The sequence below is a fragment of the Pholcus phalangioides genome, unplaced genomic scaffold (genome assembly GCF_987345545.1).
Source record: "Pholcus phalangioides strain wild (caught in Gottingen) unplaced genomic scaffold, Ppha-v1.0 ptg000009l_1, whole genome shotgun sequence".
Taxonomy (NCBI): Eukaryota; Metazoa; Arthropoda; class Arachnida; order Araneae; family Pholcidae; genus Pholcus; species Pholcus phalangioides.
The window spans coordinates 7395130-7422215 of NW_028301602.1; the positions used below are offsets into that span (position 1 = coordinate 7395130).

Consider the following 27086-nt stretch of genomic DNA (forward strand, 5'->3'; position numbering starts at 1 on the left):
GGCGCTTGGCCACAGAGAGGAACAGGGGGCTCGGGCTCAATAAAGCTGGAAAGGACATCAGAACAGCTCATCGGAATAAATTGTATAATAGAAATATTTAAATCTGTATATACATTTTTTTTTTTTTTTTTTTTTTTTAATAATGTGTTTTTATATTCAATGTTCATGTATTTTATATTTTATATGCATAATAAAGCACCCGACATCGCCCAGCCCCTCATCCGGGCAATGGCTAAAATTGACAATGGTCGATAGAGCCTGGGCGGTGCACGGAATGAAATGAAAATGAAAATGCTACACCACACATGCCCCCCGCGGAACCCCCCAAAGAATCGGTACATGCGGGAATGTGCGTGTACATGTAGTTTTTTTTGACGTGAAGTTTTTTTTTTGCTTTCTCTGTAATGCTTGCTATGTGTAGTGCTGCCATCTGCAACCAGTTTTTTTAACTATGAGTGAACTGTTATGATTGAATGATTTATCGTTGTAGGACTGTTGCTCTCTGTGGCGAGACTTTTTAACGGGGAGATCGGCTCGCATTTGCGCCTTGAAGTTGGGAACCACAGAAAACCAACTTCAGCCGACCACCACTGTGGGATTCGAACCCGGATCCTCGTATCGCGAGTCCGTCACTATAACCACTTCATTTATATTATATCATTGTGACTGCTGAAATTAAAAAAAATTAGAAATACGAAACTGAAATTTAAGAGATATGCAAATATAATATAAAAAAGGATATATTTAATATAAGAACATTAACAAACAAAACCGTCTCTTCAATTCGATAAAAAACTACGGCTTGCCCCAATTTTTTTAACTTCTAACTCGTTTGCTCGACTTCGGCGACAAACTATCTAACTAAATATTATTATTTTTGAAGTTACGAATTGTGGTACTTTATGACGAAAAAAAAAAATTTCTCCAGGAAATTCATTAACGTGTGTGTAAATTGATCAAATACTCCATACTCCATTGAAATTTTAAAAAAATGAACTCTTGTATTCAGATTTCATTTCAAAACGGTAAATTCGATTATTTATTTGAAATTAGATTGAAAACATGAAATTGAATGAACCATTCACTGTTACGGATGTATATTTGTATAGCTATTCAATATATATGTCCTTATTACTAATGTTTAAAAATATTAAAAATGATAATTTTATCAATTCAAATTTAAGTAATAATAAAGACACCAAAACTGACGAAATTTCTTCGATTCGTCAACATTTTTTTTCGTTAAATCTGACGTAAAGAAATATATTTCCATGGTCGGGATTACAACATCAAAGTTTGATAAAACTTCTTTTATAAAACTTGAAAAATTCAAATAATAAGCGCACCGGTTACATGCGAGCGAATGTAACCAATAGGTACGTTGATTATTTTTTCAAGTTTTTCTAAAAGATCTCTCATCTAACTTTCATCATCTATCCATTGTGTAATCCCGGTCAAAGAGAAGAATAAGCAAACTAATATGTGAGCATGTGTGTGCTGGTGACAATTTCATCTTGCGCGTATAAAAATATTATTACGTGGACGTTCGTTACATAGACTCCAGCGCACTCTTTACTTGTACACGTTCGTGTTGAAAAGTCCCAGTTCCATTAAGAAAAATAACAAACACCATAAGACATGGTTCTTATTTAAAAACCAGAATGAAACGTAACTAAATAAATGAAACATCTCGTCTCTCTCTCTCAGTCAAAGAAAAAAAAAGCATTCTTATTCGTTTTTCCACGTGTATAGTTACACACACACAGCGAATAACGAATAACATAAGTTACGACCAAATACCATGAAAACAAAAAAAAAAAGAAAGTTAAGAATGCAGTCCATTGTTATCAGACCTAAACACACAACCAAAAAAATAACCGAGACATACACAATCCATGCGGAATCATGGAGCTTAGGATACAGACTCGACGTTTCTTATATACCCTTTTTTTACCAACCTGCTAGAAATATATTTGTCCAAATAGGAATGAGTGTACATGAAGATCACATTCATGGAATCCTGTCTCTCCTTGAAGAAAAAGAACATGTCGGGGAAAAAAAAAGAACTTCAAGAATTGATTTCCCAAACGGATAAGTAAAAGAAAGATTTAGGGATGTTCAACAAAACACATTAAGGCAGAATATATATATTTCTTCGTTATCATAGGGACTCTAGTTGCAAAAGAAAAGAGAAACACAAGGTACCGAGGATATCATTCCATGAAAACTGCAAACAAACGAACACCAATGGTGGCCTCAGGAGGGGGGGGGGGAACTGAAAAACTGCTTTATTTTCAAAGTAGAGAAATATATTTCTATGAACAATAAGCAAACAAAATGTGAACTTTCCGGTGACAATTTCGTTACGCGTAAATAAAAATATTATTACATAGACGTTCGTTGCCCATATACACTCCACCGCACTCTTTTCTTATACACATACAATGTTGAAAAGTTCCAGCTCTATTAAGAAAAATAACAAACACCATAAGACATGGTTGTTATCTAAAAACCATAATGAAACATAACTAAATAAATGAAACATCACGTCTCTCAGCCGAGAAAAAAAATTCTTACACACACAACGAATAAACAATAACACAAATTACGACCAAATACCATCAAAACAAAAAAAAAAAGTTGCGAATGCAGTCCATTGTTATCAGACATAAACACAGAAGCAAAAAATAATATTCGAGACATACACAATCCATGCGGAATCATGAATCTTAGGATAGAGTCGACGTTTCTTATATATCCTTTTTTTACCATCCAGCTAGAAATATATTATAAATATCCCAAATAGAAATGAGTGTACGTGAAGAGCCCATCCATGGAATTTTTCCTGTCCCTCCTTGAGGAAAAAAAAAACATGTCAGGGGCAAAAAAAAGAACTTCAAGAATTGATTTACCAAACCGATAAGTAAAAGGAAGATTTAGGAATGTTCAGCAAAACACATTAAGTTAGAATATATATATTTCTTTGTTATTATAGGGACTCTACGAAGATTTTTAACAACTGGCCGTTTTGCTGAGATGAATTTTTTTGTAAGAGAGAAAATTCAACTGCCTTTGCGGGGAAACGAACCCACGTCCTTTCACTTTCCGGGTGAACGCACTAGACTACAAATTCAACGAATCTGTTGAGAGATAAAGATTGAGAGGTTCGCGCGTTGTGTGTCTCTGTAGTATAGTGGTCTAGGGCGTTCACCCGGAAAGTGAAAGGACGTGGATTCGTTTCCCCGCAAAGGCGGTTGAATTTTCTCTGTTTCCAAAAAATGCATCTCCGCAACAGCCGGTTGTTTAGAAACATCGTATGCTAGTGGAGAGTGACGCCATCCTTTCATAGGGACTAAAGTTGCAAAAGAAAACAGAAACACAAGGTACCGAGGATATAATTCCATGAAAACTGCAAACAAACGAATAGTTATGGGCCTTAGGAGGGGGATTGGAAAAACTGCCTTATTTTCAAAGTAGAGAAATATATTTCTACGAAGAATAAACAAACAAAATGTTGAACATCCCGGTGACAATTCCGTAACGCGTAAATAAAAATATTCTTACATAGACGTTCGTTGTTTACTCTCCACCGCACTATTTTCTTATAGACATACAGTGCTGAAAAGTTCCAGTTTCATTAAGACACACAATAAGCACCACGAGACGTGGGCTTTATCTGAAAACCAGAATGAAATGTAACTAAATAAATGAAACACATCACGTCTCAGCCGAGAAAAATAGATTCTTATCCGTCTTTCCCCATTTATACTTACACGCCCACGCACCGAATACCCAATAACACAAGTTACAACAAAACATCATCAATAGAAAAGAATAAAAAAAAAAGTTAAGAATGTAGTCCAGTGTTATCAGACCTAAACACACAACCAAAAAAATATCCTAGACATATACAATCCATGCGGAATCATGGAGTTTAGGATACAGACTGGACGTTTCTTATATATCCTTTTTTTTTTACCACCCAGCTAGAAATATATTTGCCCAAATAGGAATGAGTGTACATGAAGATCACATCCATGGAATTTTTCCTGTCTCTCCTTGAGGAAAAAGAACATGTCAGGGAGCAAAAAAAAAAGAACTTCAAGAATGTATTTCCCAAACGGATACATAAAAGAAAGATTTAGGGATGTTCAACACACCGCATTAGGTCAGAATATATATATTTCTTGGTTATCATAGGGACTCTAGTTGCAAAAGAAGAGAAACCGAAGGTACCGAGGATATCATTCCATGAAAACTACAAACAAACAAACACCTATGGTGGCCCTAGGAGGAGGAAAAAAAAACTGCAAAAACTGCCTTATTTTATTCACGAAGTTCTTTTAGTTGAAAATAATAGAGTTAAAAAAAACACCCAAAAAAAAAAAATATGGGGCAAAAAGAGTATTTCTTATATTTTTCTTGTATGTAAACCTTTTGCTTGTTTCTATATCTTTTCTTATATTCCGGGTATTTCGAGCGTGGGAAATCGCTCTCACGGGAAATTATACCTGAAGAGACCCAGTTCCAATTCTTTTTGCATTGTGGATGTATATGTTGTAGGTTCTTTGTTTCTTACCAACTCTTTTCGGCTGCTCTTTTCATACTGAATAATATAACGTGAGGAGCTGGAATCATTTGAATAAGACCCAGCTGCCCACTCAGACAATCGCATTGTTTCATATGTTTAAGCGCTGGATTTTCGGTTCTTGGCGTGTTTCTTCTTTTTCGAGATATGAAAATCTTGTTTGGAAATATAAGAGAGAGCGTTTTTCCCTTTTTATCCACTCTTACGGTCTTTTTTTTTTTTTTTTTTTTTTGCTCTTCTTGGTGATATTATTTTCTCTAGGCTCTCCGGCTGGCCACGTAGATGCCAGAAAATAGAGGGTTAGATGTCGAAGCATCTTTGAATGGACTCTTTACTCGAGATGTATTCCTATGTGTGTGTGTGTTTTAAATATTTTTATTTTTCTGATCTGAATGCCCTTTTTTTTCTGTGTACTTTTCTATATTTTATCCTAAGTATAAATGTCCTAGAGGACTTTTCTATTTTCTATACCACGATGGATTTTATGAAATTTGGACTGAAGTTGACTTTGCAATGTTTGTGTTGTTGTCGTGTGTTGAAAGATACATAGAATATAGTAAAATTATATGGATTTTAAGGATATTGTATAGTATTGTATAAAAATATTTGTTGCTCTGTTGGACTCAGGTTTATATGGTATCGGGTGTTTCATCTCTTTGATGTTGCGCTTTCCGCCTTGGCGCAGTGGGCGTAGTCTTGGAGCTACTTTGAGACGTCACGATCCTGCTACTTTAATTCTCGCAGACGCGCGACATCAGTTTACAAAACCTACTGTATGGAGGAGGACTATTTTAAATGTTAGTTGTTTATTTTTTGCTGTTTTAAGATCGCTCGTTCATGTTGTTGCTTTGGTGTCACTGCTTTGTGCGGTTGGTGTCTTTATATATTTTTTAATAATTCTTGTGTGAGTCAGTGGTAAACAAATATGAGTCCTTGCGCGATTGCAACGTGCGAGAAAATTCACGGAAGACAGAGAAACTTGGTATATACATATATATTTATTTACTGCCAATTTCCAACCGGTAGAGTTGGGTGGGAAATGAAGGCGATATCTATCGGTGGTCGCCTCAGACTCAATAGGTAAAGACCATTTCCTGATGTTCTTTTTGCCGGATTTGAACCCATGTACCCATGTACGGCAACCTTCGTAGTAGTAGACGAGCATCACTGCGCCACTCCGGCTAGTTTTTCATTTTTAAAGCTTTCTAATTTTTTCCAACCAAGCACAACTTGGGTCTATCACCATGAACAATTTACTACCTAGTGAGTTGTGCCGGAAGTGTGTGTACCTAACAGTCTGAATGTGTTTATCAGACATTTCTGCGCCGCTCTGGCGGTCGAGTGGTCATAGTGACGGACTCGCATTGCGTGGATCCGGGCTCGAACACCACCGTCACCACAGTGGTGGTCGGCTGAAGTTGGTTTCCTGTGGTTCCCAACTTCGAGGCGCAAATGCGAGCCGATCTCCCCATTAAAAAGTCTAGTCATAGCGAGCAACACGCCTACAACGATAAATCACTCAATCATTATACTTCACTCATAGTTACAAAAACTGATGGCAGGTGGCAGCACTATACAAATAACAAGTATCACACAGAAACAAACTTCACGCCAGCTTTCACTACACGTACACGCACATTCCAACATGTACCAATTCGTTAGAGGTTCCGCAGAGGAATATGGACGAAGTGCATGTCTGGTTTAGTAGTAGTAGATATTTCAGCGCTGTCATCTGTATTTTTCGCGACAGTACCCAATTGTCCGGGGAAAATATGTTGTAAAAGTTTGTATGTTCTTTTTTTTTTTTTTTGACACAAAATACTGTTCCAGACTCTGCCACGAAGCTGGGCTGGAAGAGATCTCGGCAACGGGATAAGTCCAGTGGCGAAGTTCTGGCGTTCATTCATTCATTCATTGCCATCTGTATTTTAGAAGCGAAGTGTAATAACTGAATGCTTGCACTGTTTGTAGGTCTGTTGCTTTCTGTGGCGAGACTTTTTTATCGGTGAGATCGGCTCGCATTCGCGCCTCGAAGTTGGGAACCACAGAAAACCAACTTCAGTCGACCACCACTGTGGCGACAGTGGGGTTCGAACCTTTTAAAAAGCTACGTGCAATTCAAATGGAAACAAAAAAAGTAATTAAAAGTTATTAGAAATTTCAGATTGAAATTATACGTCTCGAGTTGGCTTTCAATTAACCCAATGGCAATTCTGTAGTGTTTGGTGAGAACATGATAACTCTAAAATCACATTTTTGAGATATAAGCATTTCCATTGTCATTCAAAAATCAAATATAAAACATACACACAAATACAAATGAAAATATCATACATCAGCATGTTGTTTAGTCGTACGCACGAATCGTGCATTTATCTCACTTCTAATTAGTTATAACTAGCAAGACTTACTACTACATCAAAAAAGCAATTTTTTTGGAGACATCATGTTCTGACCAAACACCACAGAATTAAGTAACGTACGTGATTCAAATGAAATGGATCCAAGAGAAATATTCTCAATGGAATTTACAAATACAAATACAAATACAAATACAACACCACAACAGGCAAAATGCCCAACGAGGTGGCTGATAAAAAGATGCCCATAAAAATATGGTTGTCATATGTTTCAAAAATACAGCAACCCAATTAAAAATGCAATTAACACAAGTTATAAACAATATATACACGTGATAAAATATTATACAATGCCCATAAAGCATACTTATGGTTGTCTTATTCTAAGAATGGATAGCTTCCCGATTTACCCCAACATGTTTATCGTATTTCTTTTTAAACGTGTCAATTGTGTTACAATTTACTACCTCCGGGGGTAAGCTATTCCATTTATTAACAACCCTATTGGAGAAAAATTCCCTGCGACACCATAACCTTGCATTGTCCCTCACCAATCGATACTGGTGTCCCCTTGTAAAAGCAGTCGATTGGCGGTGTACTAAAAGTTCATGGTCCATCCTATCCATCCCATTGAAAATTTTGAACACTTCGATCATATCTCCTCGACACCTGCGTTCATGCAATGTAAACATATTCAAAAAATGAAGTCTTTCTTCATAACTCAAGCCCTGTGTGCCAATAAGGACACGCGTAGCTCTTCTCTGCACCCCTTCAACCAAGTCTATGTCCCTCTGTAGGTATGGTCTCCAAAACCTTACAGCATACTCCAGTCCAGGACGAACTAAGCCTCGAAAAAGCGGAAGAATGACTTTAGGAGAACGCGAAGAGACCTTTTTGAAAATGAGACCAAGCATTCTATTCGATTTTTTGACAACCGCTGAACAATGTTCAGAAAACTTAAGTCGCTCGTCAATGAGAATTCCCAAATCGGTGACTCTAGTTGCATCCGGGATAGTGACACCATTCAACTCGTAAGAGAACCGTGGGTTGTTCGAACCAAAATGAGCGACCATGCACTTATCTACGCTAAACGTCATGCTCCATTCATTTGCCCATGCTGCAATCTTGTTTAAGTTGGTCTGGAGCAACTCCCTATCGCTTTCATTCCCGATTACCCCCATTAGCTTCACATCATCTGCGAATTTGCTAGTAATTCCATCGATACCCTGATCGAGTTTATCGATAAAAAGTGAAAAAAGTATGGGGCCAAGGACACTTCCCTGAGGAACTCCACTTGTGACGTCTGTCCAACCAGAGAATTCCCCGTTCACCATAACTCGTTGCGACCTATCTCTTAACCACGATTCTATCCAATTCAGCAAGTTGCCCCCTATTCCAATCTCGTGTAAACGCTTCAAGAGTTTGCCATGTTGGACCCGATCGAATGCCTTCTGGAAATCAAGGTAAACCACGTCGACATTTTTGCTCTTACCCAAAGCCTTAGTCACGTAATCATAGAAGCAAAGGAGGTTAGTTACACATGACTTCCCCTTCCTGAACCCATGCTGATTATCCGACAATACATTATTCTCGTCTATCCACTTCACAAACTGCCTTTTGATGATAATTTCCAAAATTTTCGAGAGGGAGCTCGTCAAACTCACTGGACGATAATTAGACACCACTTCTCTACTACCCTTCTTAAATATAGGAACAACGTTAGCCAGTTTCCAATCTCTCGGGACGATACCCTCAGCAACACTACTCCTGTATATCTGTGCGACTGGCCCCAACAATTTATTAGCACCTTCCCTGAGAACCCTGGGATAGATATCATCTGGTCCTGGTGCTTTGCTTGCACATACATTTCTTAGAAGATTTAGGACCTCCACGTCTTCCACTTGAATATCGTTGAGCGTTTTATTACCCCATGCAACACCCGTATATCGAATATCATTATCTCCATTAAAAACCGACGCGAAAAAGTCATTGAAAGCACTACACATGCCTACATTGCTCTCTACTTTTGAGCCTCCTATCGAGAGGGGGCCAACTGTCCCCTTACATCCATTATTGACGTATCGAAAAAATGATTTTGGGTCAGAGCCAATGTTATCTGCCAACCTAGATTCAACTTGCTTTTTACTATCCCTTATCGCTTTCTTCAACAGTCTTCTTTTATCAGTAAACAATGATAGGTCACCTCGTCCACTTTTATACTCTCTGAATGCTCTTTTCTTTTCAAGATAAAGGTTCCGCACGCTATCCGTGAACCATAGAGGGTGTGATGTACAAACACGCTTTTTTCGAACAAAGGGTATGACGTCGTGCAAAACAGAGGACAGCTTCGTACTAAATTCTTCCCATTGACTTACCACCCCTACTGATTCCAACCGGTCTTTGAAAACTTCCGCTAACCTTCTTCGCAAAACATCAAAGTTAGTTCTCCGAAAACAAGGAACCAGTCTTTTGTTATCAACCTTACCCGAGGAAAAGTTACAGAGAAATCTGACGATACGATGATCACTGGAAGAAAACTCTTCCCCCACCGAAACATGTTCAACTAGATCCTCAGAACTAGTAAGAACTAAATCCAAAATAGCAGTACCCCTAGTGGCTTCTGATACATGCTGATACAAAAAATTTTCGAGCACCAACTTAAGAAAGTCTCTTTCATACTGATTTTCAGATGAAAGGTTCTCCCAATCAATACCCGGGTAATTGAAATCCCCTAGTATGAGAACCCTCTTTCGCTTACACATGTAGGAAATTTCATCATGCATTTTGGCGATATAATTTTGATCCCTATTCGGTGGATTGTAACAAACCCCAACAATAAGCTTATGACGTCTTTTGTTCTCAAGTTCAACCCATATGGTTTCAATATCACTTCTCTGCACGTTACACTCTCTAGCCTTCAAACATGATTTCACGTATATCAACACTCCACCCCCTTTCCTATCAGATCTATTTCTCAAAAAAGTATCGTATCCGGAGATGTGTAAGAAAGATTCATCCCCATCGTTTGCCCAAGATTCTGTAATGGCTATAAGATCCAAGTCCTCCACAACTATCATAGTTTCTAAAAAATCTTTCTTGTTACCCAAGCTCCTGGCATTTATTAACACACATTTTAATTTGCCCGGTGGTTTGTTGTCAATCGAGAAGCCATCCAAGTCAGAGGTGGGTAATTCCCCGTCAGTACTGTTGTGATTATCATTAACTAACCCGCATTCCCGACTACGTGGTCTGGGAGTAAAAAACCTGACCTAAGACTATCGTAAACCTCCCAGACCCCTCTCTTATTTAGATGGATCCCATCCGAACGAAGCCACCTATCGGTAAATGCGGGAAGCTCCAAGAACGTGACCCCAAGTGAGGAGCAAATGTCCTTCAGGCCTATATTGAATTGGTGGATCCTACTCCTATATCCCCTACTACCCCTTGGCAGCACTGGAATCACTGCCACATCTGAACCCCCCTCCCTAGCGGATAATAGTAAATCCCGGTATTCTGACAGAGACTCACTAATATTCGCTCCTACCTGATTTGTTCCCACCCACAGAATCACCCGCAAGGGCAACTTTCGGCGATGAAAAACGTCTCGAACGTTGCCAATCTTCCCCCCAGGAAGACAACAGCGCTCGAAACCCCGAAAATCCCTACACACTCGGTTCCCAAGTTCCCTAACCATAGAATCGCCGATGATTAAACCCCTATCACTATCCCCCTCTACCTCATCCACGACCTCCCATTCGCCCTCTAAAATGTCGTTGTTCGTGGAGATTGCTTCTTCATCAATAGGTGGCTCGACGACCAGAGGGTCCGTTATAACCGGACCCTCTAGCACCCTAACTTTTTCCCGTAAAGCTTCGACCTCGTGTTCCAGCCTTTTTCTATCCAAGCACCCTTTACAATTGAAACTATCAGCTACTATACCCCTAGACCAGGGAAACCTCCCGTCGCAAGCTCTACACAACACTAGTCGAGGTCGAGGCATACTAACACTATTGCTAAAGCTAGATAATAATAATAATATTTAACAATACGAAAATGAGAAACGTTAACTGGAAATTAAAATAATGTAAAATACATTACTATGCAAAATATACGTAAGAGATTATACGAAAAAATTACGTAAAGTAGAATGCTCAGCACTAAATCACGAAGAATAAAATAAATATGTATATAAAGAATACAACACCCTCTAAAAAAAAGTATTAAGCTACGAAGTACAATTTATACTTATTAGAATTAGCTAACTATCTCAAAACACTAACACTACAACAATAGGCCCAAATGGAAGGAAAACAACGTTATTGAGAGTACCCGGGAAAAAGTATACACTGTTTGCTAACACTAACGTCCAAAAACCTACGAACTTATATCAAAGAAGCGACCGAACCTGGCGAAAAAACAACGAAAATGAAATGCGAACGAGAAAAATAAATATAAGTCGATCGAAAATACACAACGAAAATTTAAAAAAAAATGAGAGCAATATAAAAAAAAAAAACCACTTATCTCACAATCCAACGTGCGCTAAAAAAAAAAAAGAAAATCACCGCAGAATATGACCCAACAATAAACAACACGCTAAGTAAAACTCACGAGAACGAAGAAAAACACAAAGAAAGACACAAAATGGCGCACTGGCGTGTCGGTGAGCGGAGCGCGATAATAGCACGTCCGTTCCCCACGACGTCGAAGACGATTATGACCATAACCAAATTACCTCATAACCAAATGAAAAACTTATTATTTTAAATGTTCAAATGGCTAAACGAAGCAGCCCAATGAATATACGGATATTAATGGAAATAATCAAAAAGATAATTCTAGGAGGAATTCAGTAAAATGGATATTACAGTGATTGTGGAAGCTACCTACGTAATTAACAAGGTAGCAAATCGGAAGCACTCGGTTCTGCAGGAGAATGACGTCACGCGTGACGTCAGCTGGTACCGACTCCAGAGTCTCATAAAGCAACCCTTTTTTAAGTTCATGTGTTGTCCTCCCCTCAAAAGATGATTCGCTGCCATTAAAACCCTGAAAGGTAGTGACGGAAATCAAATTTCAACTGAAGATATATTTTGATGTTAGAGGAAAGATCTCACATATAAATGTTTTCAAGTCAGAAAACCGGTTTTAGTCGGATACTTTTACTTTTCTTCTCCAGCGTGGCTTCGCTAACCGCTTATCCCCCCCTCTTTGGATCAGAATGGGAACCATGTTCTGGATTGGTGGTTTGGTGGATAGTTTTACCAACAACAATTCCCAATGAAATTACAATTCCCAAAGAAATTTGAGACCAAATTTCTTTGGGAATTATTTTATTTTTCTAAGTTACTAGCCAATTCATTGTGGGAACACTATTCATTGTTCTGGTCTAGAGGATGATTTATAATGTTCCCATTTATCATATTAAGGCTGTACCAGCTTGCCCTGGTCCAATAGACCGATCCCTTTTCGTATAAATTGGACTCGACCTCTCAACCCACGCTCATGAGTGTCTTCGTTCCTTGGTAGCTTTGCTAGAAGTTTGTCTTCATATTACTGTTGAATAAACGTGACAATTTGACCATAAATAACTGTTCTCATAAGGGAATATATTTTCTGATAAGTTATTGGTTCCTGTAAAGTCGGAATGTAATGTTTTTTAAGTGGTTTTTTTTCTGGGTTTTCCAACTTCGATGAGCGAATGAGAGCCGATCCGCCATTTCAGAAAGTCACTCAGCAGAGAACAGGCAGAACCTTAACATGATATTTAAATAACATGTAAATTCACCCAATTACAATCTTCACTCCCAAATATGGAACAGGCAAAGCAGCAACAGTATGGACACGAAACAAGCACAACTCTGACAGCAGAAAAACGAGAAGACCATGCATATACATACACTGACACAACATGTTCCTGCATGCATCGATTCGTTAGAAATTCCGAGAGGAATGCATACGAGGTGCATGTACGGTTGAGTAGAAGTAGTTATAATTTTTCTTAAGCCGTTTTTGCAGCCATGTGTGATTCATAGAAGAAAAAATTTCGAAGTCAACGATGAAGTAAATGATGAAGTTATTCGCAGCTACCAAGCACCTGATGATGAGTTACAAAGACACAGAAAAGAAACCAGTAACGAGAGATTTGCGAAAGTTAAACGAAGAAAATTCTGAATAAAATCAAGTATTTCCGGGTTATGATTAACGGCTTCAAAACTAAAAATGAAGTGTCTGCAGCTCATTTCAAAACCCATAATACCACAATATGCCTTCGTTGGTATGCATAACTATTTTTTACCTGGCATCAATAAAGAATTTCTTCAATTGTTAGGAATCTCTGACTGATAAATGCTGCAATACAAACCAGTAAACAATGAATTGCAGATGCTGTTTTACATTTAGTAAAATCAAAATAGTTGAGATAAGTATTATCCGAAAATATTTTTTAAAGAGTAACTTCACTCTTCTCTAATGTTTTAGGGAGGTTGTGCGTGTGTTTTTTTTTGTAAAAAGAGTGGATTTTTTCATCAGTGTGAAATAGCTATTTAAAAAAAATTATCTCAAATTTGAAGGAGTATTTTTACTCCTCAACAAAATATGGATTAATAAATTGAATTTTGATGCGTGAATCACGCGTCTATATGCGTATTGGCAAACAATGATCGAGATTATTCGCCAAGGAAACGATGAGGAGAAATAAGCAAAACTCCTCTAATAACAAAATATCCCATTTCTTATTGGAACGCATAACTTTTGTAATAAATCAGTGAATTGTCACCCTAATTTTTTCGTATTGATGATTGAACAATGCAAGAGCAAAGAGCACAACATAAATGTCTAGGGGTGGGAAAGAATTTATGTACTTGATGGATGTAATTCTGATCTATCTTATAAGATAGGAAAAAATACTTGATTTATATCAAACCTGCAAATTCAACTTCACGTGAAGTAGGACGCATATTTAATAATGAATCTTATTACTTTAAAAATACAGATATAAAATAAATTACCCTTTTTCAAACCTGAGCCAGAACTGGCAATAATTTTTAGAGCGATTTGTGTTTATTCATTATGTGTTAAGTCAAAATATCCATTAAAAAATAAATTATTAAAAAATAAAATAAAAAATATATAATTAACTGAATAATTAATTTATTAATTGATTAATAGGCCGACAACTTTACTAGAACCATTTGAACTGGGTACACATATATGTACATCAGGTCGTAATTTAAAAAAAAAAATCATTGTGAAACCATAAAATGAAGGTAAACAAATGTGCCAGTCTAGAGCGAACAGGACATATCAGAATTTTCAGCCTATCGTTGGTATACAACACATGCTCACATGATTCCGAGCAATGTTTCTCTCTCACTAGTTGTTTGACACATGTTGAAAGTATTTATAATCGTTTTCGAAGGAAAGAGTAAACATAGAACTTTCAGCTCATCCCAGTTAAATTTAGAGAGATTAACGTATCTACGCACATGTACTGACATAGTATTTGATTTGTGATGATTACTGATACGGGATTCTTACGATTATTTTAGATCAAATATGTTCACGCAACGCTTTATGTTTTATCTAAGATGTTAAAAATGTAAACGATTATATGTTTGTTGTGAGAGAGAAGAGAGAGAAAGAGAGAGATATAAACTCGCGAAAATCACCATCAAAACTCGACGATATAGCTCAAACATAGCACACACACACACACACACACACACACATACACAAGCTCTCCCAAAATAAATATTTTTCCTTGAACGATTTCGTACCTGAGTTGTTATCCTATAAGCACACTTGAGTAGCAATGATTGTGAGAATCTGTTGCAGCAGAACAGAAGCAACCCACTCTCTGTATGCGGCGAAGGCTATGAATGTTTAATCCGATTTTCGCAGGATTCAGTTCCGAGAGAGAGCTTCCTCTTCTCTCTTTGAAATAGTTAAATTATAGAAGCGAATTTTCAAACGTGTGGTTTCTGAGCTTACTTTTCCCGAAACTTTGTCATTGTTGACGTGAATTCGAAGCCAAACAAATGAATACATTACGTTTAATTTCCGTATTACGTTTCAAGACATTTTAATTCTCTTCTATATGATCTACTGTAATTTCAGATATGACTCTGTTCTATAACTAATCCACCCCGAAACATTAGAATAATGTAAATAAAGAAAATGATTAAACTTTTTAAATAAAAGCAGAAATTTTGTTAATTGTTAATATTTTCCATTTTTTGTACGGCTTAAACTCATTATTTCATACAAAAATGAAACTAAACTTCAATTTATGAATGCACATTGCTGAAATATATGAATGCACATTGCTGAAATATATGAATACAAATAGGTTCTAATGACATTCAGAGGTATGCGAAATTTTGTCGTACAAACTAGGTTTGTAAGACTGGTGTGACATGTAGTTGAGTGCATGAAATGGTGATTTTAGACTAATATGAAAAATGGTGATGTAAAAAAAAATCTCACAAACCCATATGAGGCTGTTGCACACGGAGACCCGGGATGTATTAAAATACGAAATGGTAATAAAAAAACGACGAGTTCTTCACACCCTGCGTATACTATAAAGTAAGCTTTGTGTGAAGGGAGTTTCAAAAATTTCTTCAAACAAAAGCGAAGCTCGAAAGCATTACTAACGAAGGGATATGACAGTCGCAGATCTTGGTCCCTAGAGATCGTTATGTAATCTTGTGGCTTGCTATATAAAAAAACAATATCTTGCAGATCCATGAATTCTAAGTTTGTTCCTATATACAATGGATAACAATGGATAGCCGGAAATCATGTACAGAATCATCGCGTTTTTACTTTCATTACTAATTAATAATTTCATTAGACAAACATAGTATCGATACATTCAATATTCTAATAATGTCTTTGATGAGCGCGACAGCAGTGGGGGAGGTTGAATGCGTTCTAACTATCGTAGTATCAGAGATGTCTTTTTTCGTTGACCTCAAAATCGAAGTTGATTATTATATTGACTTTTTAAATTTATTGTCATTATCTTTGACATTTATTACAACTACTATACCTCGCGCATCCACCTCGAGTTTACATTTCTCTGCGGAATTTCTAACGAATTGTTACGTATAGTGCTACCACCTGTCATCAATTTTTGTAACTATGAGTGAAGTGTAACCATTGAATAACTGTACCGTTGTGTAGGCCAGTTGCTATTTATAGTGAAACTTTTTTAATCAGGAGATCGGCTCACATTCACATCTTGTCATTTACAGGCGTTTTCCCATCTGTGTTATTCCCTGAATGACTCCAGTGAAACACCAAGATGGCGGAGGACAAATCAAGTGATTACATGACACCATACTCTACATTCACGGCCAGCGTCCGAATTCCAAAAAGTTTGTTCTTTCTTTCTTTCAAACCGAGAACAACTCAGGTCTATTGCCATAGGCAATTTACTACCTAGTGAGTTGTGCCGGAAGTGCGAGTGCGCCTACCTAACAGTCCTATTGCGTATCTAGTGTTGTGTCTGATTTTTCAATGGTGCCGTTTATATTTCAGAAGGGTAGTGAGTGAAGTGTGACGATTGAATATTTGTTCTATTGCTATCTGTGGCGAGATTTATTAACGGGAAGATGAGCTTGCATTTGTATCTCGAATTTGGGAACCAAAAAAAACCAAATTCAGCCGACTTTATAATATTAAGTAAAACACATGTCCAGACACAGATGCCTCTTTGGATAGAAAATGCATAAGTTGAGTGTATACACAATGTTTATCAACGTATGTAGCAGCCGGTGTTCTGAGCAAGAACACCCCAAGGGTGTAGCTGACAGCGCTCCAGCACGGTCATTTTTTTTATCTTTTTTTTTTTTCTCTACACTACAAATTATAAATTCACTACAGAAGGGGCCCATTAGAAACCTCACCCGGGTAATCACTAGAGCACAGCCGTCGTTAAGGGTGTGCGGCAAGTGCCCCGTCGCACTGCCCCCCCCCCCCTCCCATGTTTTTGGAGGCCTCGCACTCACAGTAATAATAATTACTTTCATGAACTGTAGAAAATTCTGCATTTTAATCGAGAAAGAAAATTATAAGTTCTGGAATTTACTTCTTTAAACTTTTGAAATTCTGAATTTTCATAGCTTTCTAGAATTATTTCTTGCATTTATTCTGAATTTTCATTTGCCAAATTTTGATTTCTCTCTCCCACAGAATATACAAAATTCGGGCTAATAGGCACCGGAATTATTAACCCAGCATCTGGAGAGTGCGGCCCTGCCCAAGAGATCCCAGGCTAGGTCTTCTGTCGCAGAATGAAAGGGCCAAGGTTCTGAAAGCTATACGTTTTATAAACTATCTCAACAAATCTTCTATCCCTATTTATTTATTTTTAATCTCATATCAAGTAAAAATGGCAACAATCACTTCTGAAAACTTCAATATTTTCACTTCTGAAGTACAAATGACAGCTTTAAATAATCAGACACAGCCCCAGATACGCATTCAGACTGTTAGGTACCCTTCCGACACACAGCTCAATCGGTAGTAAATTTCCCATGTCGATAGAACGGAGTTGTGGTCGGCCGGGAAGAAAAGAAAAAGAATGGCAGCAAAGGTTCCGATCATATTTCATAATAAACCTTGAAGTTGACAGATACTATTTTAATGTTATCTACTATGGTGATCCACCGCCAAGTTTCATTGTCACAACATTAAATCATCAAAATATTTACTCCCGCATCTCAAAATATATGAGAAAATAAAATCTCTTTAAAAAAATTGAAATTTCTATCAATTTTTTCATTAATATCCAAGTAAATTTATTTTCCCTCTAACACAATAAATAAATGGCAACCACTCAAATTCTAACGAACGGCTCCTGCATGTATTGCCAACTAACAATTCTACAAAATTTCGGAATGCAAAGGAGATTTTTTTGTACAGAAAAATATTTACACACACACACAAGTACAATTTTCTTAAAAAAATAACTTTGGAAAAGTTTTCTCTCCCCCTTTTATATTAGACAAGAACCTTCGAGTGTCTCTGTTGAGCTTTTTAACAAAAAGACCAGTGCAGTTAGTTAGTGTAACTATTCTCGATGGCACGTAGTGTTATTACGCAGGACAGAAATCGATAGCTAAAGAAGTCAGAAAAATGTTTTTTTTCCCCCTTTCCAACGATACTTCTGACATTTACTAGAGGAAAGTATAAAAAAAATGGCACTAATTGGAAGAATTTCCTTGTCGTCTCTTAAGTGATTTACGAAAGACCATTAAAAATTTTTCGTGACATTTGTGCTCATTACTCAAAAATAGTTCCAACGTAAGGGAAAAAAGGTCTTTCTCTCTCCCTTACTGTACATTATATACTTCTTTGGTAAAAATTGGCAAATAGGAACAAAAATATGCCAATGGAATTGCGTGATGCCTTTATGTTCAAACTAGATCCATTGTAATAATATAGTCCTTTTTTTTTAAATATTCTTCAAGCAATATAATGGAAGTGTAATTATTATGAAATAAAATTCTTTTTGAAAAATATTGAACAAAATATCTTCCGAAGTGTCGTGGTTGCCGAGTATGTGCATAGTATTTACCATAAATATCGCGTTTAAATTACTTTAGCTTAGTAAACCGTAAAATGATCATACCACATACAAGAATGACAACTGACAAGATTTTTTGAAGATTAGATCATTGGTTCAAAATAATCTGGTTCTTATGAAAATTTGAGTATTCAATTTGCAGTTTTATGCTCCAGTATAAGCTTCAACATTTTTCTTTGTGAAATGTATTTCTCCAGAAATATCAAATGGATTCCATTTGAATTTGGACCGAACGAATGTGTAATTTCAATGTTCTATATCTTATTTGCACTCAAGGGCTACAGAATTTTCTTATAAATACAAAATGCACAGTAGCAACTTAGTATGCAGTAAGTGCGTAGATATGTTTCGGCACACGCTTTTCTTGAATACAAAATGACATTATATCCACTTATTCCGTTAAGAAAATTCAGTGAAATCCCTCTGCAATACTTATCCTCTAGGAACTTCCATTTTGAAACTTGGAAAACATTTTTCTAAAGTAAACCGTGAACAGTGCAATTTGGATTGCTTTAAGCTTTCGTACCAAAAATGAGTATCCTTTTTCTCGTGCAATTTGGGTGGGGCTATTATCAATTTAACCCATTTATCCTTTTATCCGCTATGCACTTGTAGAAGCACAGCTATATAAAACTCTGGGATAAAGATTCAAAGAAAATCCTAAAAATGGCAAATAATGTTAAACAACTAGCTCATACACGTACATCCACTTATCCAGCATAGTAATAGTCTTCAAATTATTCTCTTGACATAATGTTGGAATTTAAAATGGGAAATTCAAATACAAGGCAACAGGAGGGCTGGCACAAGGCACAACAGGAAAAATGTCCAACGCAGTGGCGGAGAAAGCACTCGTTGTGTGTGAATCCTAACCTTCGCACAGTAACAGCACCTGGCATACTGTTCGTCTACCATTCTTGCTTATGCTCGCAATCACAATTGCGAATTATTAGAAAATAATCACAATATTTTCTAACTTCCCAAGTGTATATCCCAGCATAAAATTCGTCATTCTGATCACCAAAGTTCCAAAATTGAAGCCAATTGGCAAAGAAAAAATATCTATTCAGTAAGCCTACTTACGGAATAATTTTAGTCAACCGCTAAAACGAAATAAACTTTATTTATAATCTAAATTAACAATCATGCGCTTTTTAACGCTAAAATTCATTTTACATTCAATTTGCCCATGTTGAAATAAAATTTCCACTTTCCATAGTACAACTGTCTGTCCGTAGTATTCTTAATTACACCCATGAATTAAACCCATAAGCAAGTTTTCTAAATTTGCTATCAATATTTCATTTGCATTTATGGATGACGAATCGAAAACTAGATTAATCTAACACGCTTCCACACAAGGGAGCCTAGATTTCTGATGATATTAAAGTATAAGAACCAGGAAATTTCAGATTTCAAATTAATGATATGCATGTTATTATGGAACTGATAATGAATCTCAAATTTGTACCTTTCTTTTTCATTTAAAAAAATATTGAAAATCGAAAAAATTAGTTTTTCAAAAGATTTAAACTCACATAGTCCTGAAAACTATGTTGAATCTTCTGTTAGACACAAGTCAATTTTCCAAACCTAAATATATTCCTTTTTTCTCGTTCCAAGTACAAGAGTAATGAAAAACATTTCTAACATTCCAGATTTATTGAAAAGTTATAACTCGAAACCAAATTTTTCGCATATTTCAAGTAAATACATCGAAAACCGAAGGGTAAAATTATTTCTAAGATTACGTGGGACGAATAAATGAAAAATAGGAATAACATGAATACTGGGCAGATATACAACAAATAAAAGAGAGAGGGGCTTTAATCTACTGGCGGGCCTCAACGCCTCGAAATTTGAGCGAAAGGAAAAAAAAAGTTAATTGAGAATTGCCTCGGCTTTTTGAAATAGCCACAAGATCTAAAAATAACCCAAGAAAGGCGATATACGTTGCAGCTTTATAATAGAAAATTATGATCGCTATAATACAGCGGATAAACAAATTCAAATTAAACTTGTTCACCCAATTAAAACCATAATAAATATGGAAGAAAAAAATATCACATAATCCTGAAAACTATTTCGAATAATCTTCTGTTAGACCAGTCTATTTTTCAACAACCTAAATATATTCCTGTTTTTTTCGTTATTCCAAGTACCAAAAGTAATGAAAAATATTTCAAACATTCCATTTCAGACTCATTGAAAAGTTATAATTCGAAATCACATTTTTCGCATATTTCGAGTAAACACATCGAAAACTGAAAGAGATAAAAAAAAAAGGGATTTCGAAGATTACATGGGGCAAATAAATGAAAAATAAAAATAAGATGAGTACAGGGCAGATATACGACAAATAAAAACTAGACAGAGAGGTAATCTACTGGTACGTAGGCTTCAGCGCTTCATTCCATTCAGCAACTCATCGAACAAACTCAAAGGAACTTTTCACTTGACAAGTCGACAAGAACACGGGACAAAACTTTTCCTTCCTTTCTTATATATGCCCAAGAAAGAACAAAATAATAATAAAGTTTCTGCTTCCCATTTCTTTCCTATGTATTATCTTCTTTTCTTATTCCATGCAGCTCCGTTGATTAATTTCAAGGAAAAGTCTCGAGCAGAAAAAAAGAAAGAAAAGAAAGTTATTCATTCCGCAAAAGAATGTAACAAACTCTTCATTCCTCTTTTCCTTCATTAGTTTCTCCGAAATACACGCAAACAAGAACATAAAAATGTGGAAAATATTTCGAATTTTTATAACTCACGTAAACTTTCATGTATATATTTATACACTCGGGGTCTTTATTACGCTTGTTTTTAAAACGCGTTCATATCACGTGCTTTATTAAATATACGTATGTACTATATATATTTCTCTCGGAAATATTTCATGCTGGAGATGAGATGTTAAGAAATTTGGAGGAAGGGAATTTGAATTTGCGTTTTGCGAGAGTATAGAAATAAAATATATATATTGGAGGGAATGGAGGATGGGTTGGTTCGTTGTACGCATACACATACAAACTCATATGCCGGTGGTATATACTCGGGTTGTGAGATTCGGAATTCCTCTCATGGAACTCATATCGCTCGGAAATTTCTTCTAGTCAACATGGCATTTGAAATATTCTAGTATATGTAGGAAGATAGAATGAAAAAAAAAGAAGAATCAAGAGACGAAGAAATAGGAGAAAAGTTTTCCAGTAAAGAAGTTTTACAACATTTGCATGATATTGCTAGAGAACTCAAATAAAGTATGTGCAATCCTTTTTTTCTTTCCTTGTTCATTGGAAGAACTTGAAGTATCTGAAAGTTACTTTATATATAACTTGTCGGAGTTACTTTTCTAACATTGTGATGAACAAAAAAATATTGTGTATGTCATTGTGAATGGAATGAGCATCATATGAATTTGTTTAGATGGATTTGAATTATTGATACTTTATGTTTTATTGAAGCTATTTTATGAAATACCTCAAATTTGTGGATTATATATACTATAATTTTTTAAATTCGTGTGCACGTGCAGAACGTAGATATATTTTAGTCTGAATTTTATTATTATTTGTACATTATATTCATTGAATAACTTGGTATGGCAAAACATTTTATGCGAGAAGATTAAAGAAATATGTTACGTATGTGTCGCCCTAAAGTAGCTATTTTATCAGAGTTAAGCTTGTTCATGTTATACTGGTGCTGCCATTTGTCTTCCACATTGTGAAGTGAAAACAACAAGTGTCTCAATTTCCTGTATTATGTAATTATAGTTTTGATGATCTGCCTGCTCATTGAGAGAAGGCATTTTCCAAGCAGGAGACCTGCTTGAATTCGCGTATCGAAGTTGGGTGATCGCAGAAAAAAATTCAGCTAACCACGCTCATGCAATCAACGTGGTTCGAACCTGTATCCTCCAGATGTGAAGTGACCACTATGCCCGCGCGACCGCACAACAGCGATGCTATTTTCTACGACCGATTCGAGGATTGATAGATTCGTGAATCCGATTTTTTTGCACTTTATTCGGATTTTTACCTCTTCATTATGTCCCTGCTTATATGGGCTGTATTATCAGGTTCCTGAAAATATTTGGAATACGGATTCGCTGCTTTTTGCATTTCCATGTGCTTTATAGAAATGTTGAAGTTTTCAATTAAAATTATTCTAACTGTTAAAATTTACATACTTTTTGAAAGAAACGTTGCAACTTGGTGAGCAACGCACTTTTTTTTTCATGAAAACTGAAACCAGTCACAAAAGCCTCATTCTCGAAACACTTGAAACTGATTTTAAATTTAATCTGAATTACGATCTAAATTAAGTTGCTCTTGATTGCCTTGAGCAGTATTGTGCAATAAATGTACTCTTTTGTCTATAGAAAGTAAGAAAGATATATCGAACGTTAACCGGCATCTCAAAGTACCGTCTTTTTTTTCTGGAAAATATTTTTCGGGGATTGAAATTACGCGTAAATGCCGCATTAGCAGAAACACTGAATGCATTGGGAAATGGAATATTTAAACACGCAAATACTGCGAGATTTCTTGAAGAAATTACGACACTATGCTTCTGTCCCCAGCATAATGCCGTTGTTTCAAAACTACGTTAGTTTCAGATAGATATGGACGGCTTTTTTTTAACCCAATATATCAATGAATCAGGTATTTTCTGGAATTTATACCGTGGTAAATTGTGAAAGACAAGTCATCTGGTCCTACCAAGGCACTCTTGCATTCCGGGCAAGCATGATAACATGCTGTCATCAACACCACTGGAGACACGACACTACCTTCCTTATTTCACGCACTATGGCATGACGCGTTGAAGTAGAGGCATTAGCAGCGTCTCTTGACTTCAAATAGCTCCTAGGTGGGACGATAGAGATAGACGGATTTTTCTCAGCCCAATACATCAAGGAAACATCTGGTCCCGGTGGACACTTTTCTTTCCAGTTCACCTCGGCATAAAATCCAGAAAATATTTGTTTGATAATATTATGTTTTAATTTTTCATTTAAAATACGACAGAGTAGTTTCGCCTTCTAATTATTGTGATTTATTTTTACGTACAACACACTTCCGGTTTCTTGTCTTTTCATAATTATTGATAGAAGTGGTACTTACCCGCTTTAACATGGACTTCCCTGCTGAGTACTGATCCGAAATCATTCGATGCTACGCACTGGTAAACGGCATCGTGCAGTTCTTGTTTGTACTCTGCTCTGGAGAACGGAGGGAATACCAGAGTACTTCCTTCCTTGTACGTTCTCTGGTACCTAAGTCCCGTGACGTCGGCAGCCATTGATCCTTTCTTCATCTGCCAGTGGACTCTTGGAGGAGGGGACCCGTCAGCAGCGCATCTTAATTCAGTACCTGAAATACTGGAGAATTCGACTCTGCTAGGGGGTTCGATCCTCAGCACCGGGCCTCTTCCAGTATTTGTGGGAGTGGCCGATACACCTGTTAAGCCAAAAGAAAAAAGTGGATTCAAAGCTTGTAAACTTTTGTAAATTTATATAGAACTAGAACAAATAAAGGCATCTGAGTATCAAATACGTAATACAGTAACCACTTATTATAATCACGGATAATGTTACTATTCATATACTACTATTAATAATCCACATATTTGTTATGGGCATCTTTTCTTAGCCACCTCGTTGGGCATTTCGCCTGTTGTGGCATTGTGTTTGTATTTGCATTCGGGCGTTGTTATCATTTTTGCAAAACACGGTACAAACCAATCTCATAACGTGGGAAAAATGTATATTTATATTCCTCGGGATTTCGGTTTATATTTTTTCTTCTTGCGATAGTTTTTTCATCATTTTGAAGCTGAGGTTTAACCAAACTTACCCCACCCCCATAAGTTATCGTTATGAGGCTGCACGACTATGCAAAAGGCTAAAAGATGTTCTCTTCCAACCCCCGCCCCCGACCATTGTTGACAAACATTTCCGTACTTGATGTCGTAATCGGTCCGTAGTATTCACTGGGATTCATATGTGTTAAGCTACTTTTGCAATGTCCAAAGAAAATATCGTTATATGCGATACACATTAGACAGTTTCATTCCAGCTCCTCGCAATGACGAAATATAAACATTGCATATAATGCATGATTCTAGCTTAAAGGCAAAAAATTCCCGTTTTGGAGTGAAAAAAAATTACCAATTGTAAATTTAATAACCGATTATGTGTGAAAGAAAATCTAAGAAGTCTCGTTAAACCCAACGCGATGTATGATCATCGGATATGTTTGTACTGATATAGTTTTCATTTGGTTATTGTTATCGGAAACCTTGCGTCCCGATGTGATCACATTATGTGACATGAGCGGTACGTGGGTACTTACTTGTTCATCAGAGTAAGGTTTAGGCGTTTATTTAAGTAATGGTCGTCATCCGAAGAATGATAGATCAAATACTATTTGATCTATCATCCCTCCTGATCGAGTTTATTGAACGATTGATAAAAGTGAAAAAGGTATGGGGAGAAAGACAATTTTTTGTGGGACTCCACTTTTAACACCTGTCCAAGCAGAAAATTCTCCGTTCACCATAACCCGTAGTGCTTTATCACGCAACCACCATTATATATAATTCATCAAGTTGCCCCCCCCCCCCAATGCCATTCTCATGGAAACGCTCCAAGAGTTTTTCATGTTGGACCCGATCGAATTCTTTTTGATTTCCAAAAGGTATTCGATCGGGTCTTACGCTATTAAAAAAGATCGGAGGTAAAATGTAGCAATAATGATACCCTGGTAAAAAAAAAATCAGCTTCTACTAGTAGCGTTACAGATAAACGTTGCGATGGTGGAAAAAGAAAATAGAGAACTTTATTTTTTCCGTTTACTCAAAGATGAGATGTCTCCTCGTTGTAAGTGGTTACTCTGATAAAGCGTGCGTGGCCGATAAAACAATTTTGCCATTTTGATAACCATTCACAAATTCAATTAGAGTTTTGTGTAACCACGAATATACAGCATAAAAATAGATTCTTATAATCCTTCTGGTGATAATAGCAAGAGAAGTGATTTCTTTTTATTTCAACCCATTCAGTGGCAATGCCGAAATATCTCGACAAGCTTGATCTGCTTATTTTAGTCATTGCAAATATCTCATCAGATGTGATCCGCTTTATTTCTATTTTGGTGCGCATTAATGTATAGTGGTTGATATGTATTTACATTTGAAGTGTGAATCCAAATATTGGATTTAGCGGGAAAGTTAATATTGTCTCTATAGGAAAAATTACATTAAAAGATGGTTTTATCCATTTAAGAGGGGGGACTCCGTTTATCCTTTATCCCATTAAGTTGGACCGAGAAACTGCATATTATGATTTTTGTATATTACAAGTATCCTTCTTCATGATACAATTTTAGCTCTTATAGTATTTTTGATTATAAGCATAAAACAGTGGGTTTTGATGGATTGTGCCCAGTGAAAGTTTGGAAAGTTTGAAAATTTCCGAAATTCATTTCCTACACCATTCTTCCGTCTCCACAAAGGGAACCAGAAGAACCTGTACTAGCACATTGAATAATGTAAACTGAACACATTTTCTCCTCCACACATATAACCTATTATCAGAATGAAAACTTCTTGAGAAAGTCATTTACGTGATATACCGTGAGTAGGAACGGTAAAAAGAAATCTAAAAATATCCAAAGAGTTTGACCGAAAATTTACCAATGCATTGCCCACTCGAGTGATCGAGGTTAATAAAAGGAAGAAGAAAATGGTGAGAAATTTATTAACAAAGGGAGGGATGAACAATGACATACTCTTTGATAAATTGCCCGGCTTTACAAAATTCTTCGCTAGAGCGGAAATTTCATTCGCATCTGTTTCGACACTTTTAACAGAGAGAGTCGTGATAAAGAAGTTCATCGACATTTTCTGCGACAAATTTTATGAGAAACGAAGAAGAAAGAAGACGGTGGTGGTGGAGGTGGTGACAATGAGGCCAGAGCTACATTTTTATACTTATCTTGGTTGGTCAAAAGGGAATCAAACTGACAAATTACTCAGCGCGAAAACATCTACGCGGCTTATTTTATAATAATCTCGAAATCTCTCTGGGGTATTTGAAAGAGGAAAATAAAGTGACATCAATATCTTTAGTTGAAGATACGTCTAGACTCTTCACGAATCACCATCTCAGGTTGCGAATTTTTCAGAAAATACGGTACGCTGTACGTGAGATCGTATTAACGAGGTTTTTCACGAAGGTTTTCCAAATAAATTCCAGTGTAATTTTCTGTTCGAGTGGATATGGCACCACCCATAAAGCCGTTTTTTCAACAAAGTGACTTTTAAAAATATTCAATTTTAAAGCAAATAATACAAAAAATATCGTATTGATTCGTCAATTTTTCTTCTAAAATTTGAAAGAATAGTTGAATTGGTAATGCGATTATACAGTATGATTCCGTGATTTCCTTCGCCGTATTGGTGAACTGTTTATATATCCTAGAGGCATGTTTCCGATTATAAAAATTGTTCAAATAACGTGTAAACCTTAAATGCA

At 36.4% G+C, this 27086-nt stretch overlaps 1 protein-coding gene across 3 annotated transcripts in view; it reads right to left on the reverse strand.

Annotated features, from left to right (window-relative positions):
• LOC149081684 (cell adhesion molecule Dscam1-like) overlaps positions 1 to 27086 on the reverse strand; it is a 174460-nt gene that overhangs the window by 99598 nt on the left and 47776 nt on the right. For all 3 annotated transcript variants that reach the window (XR_016193327.1, XM_089237084.1, XM_089237085.1), the window contains exon 2: positions 23674 to 24009. Coding sequence is in view for 2 of the 3 variants with exons in the window: in XM_089237084.1 (XP_089093210.1) it covers positions 23674 to 24009 (336 nt within the window). In the remaining variant the exon portion in view is untranslated. The remainder of the gene's footprint in view (positions 1 to 23673; positions 24010 to 27086) is intronic.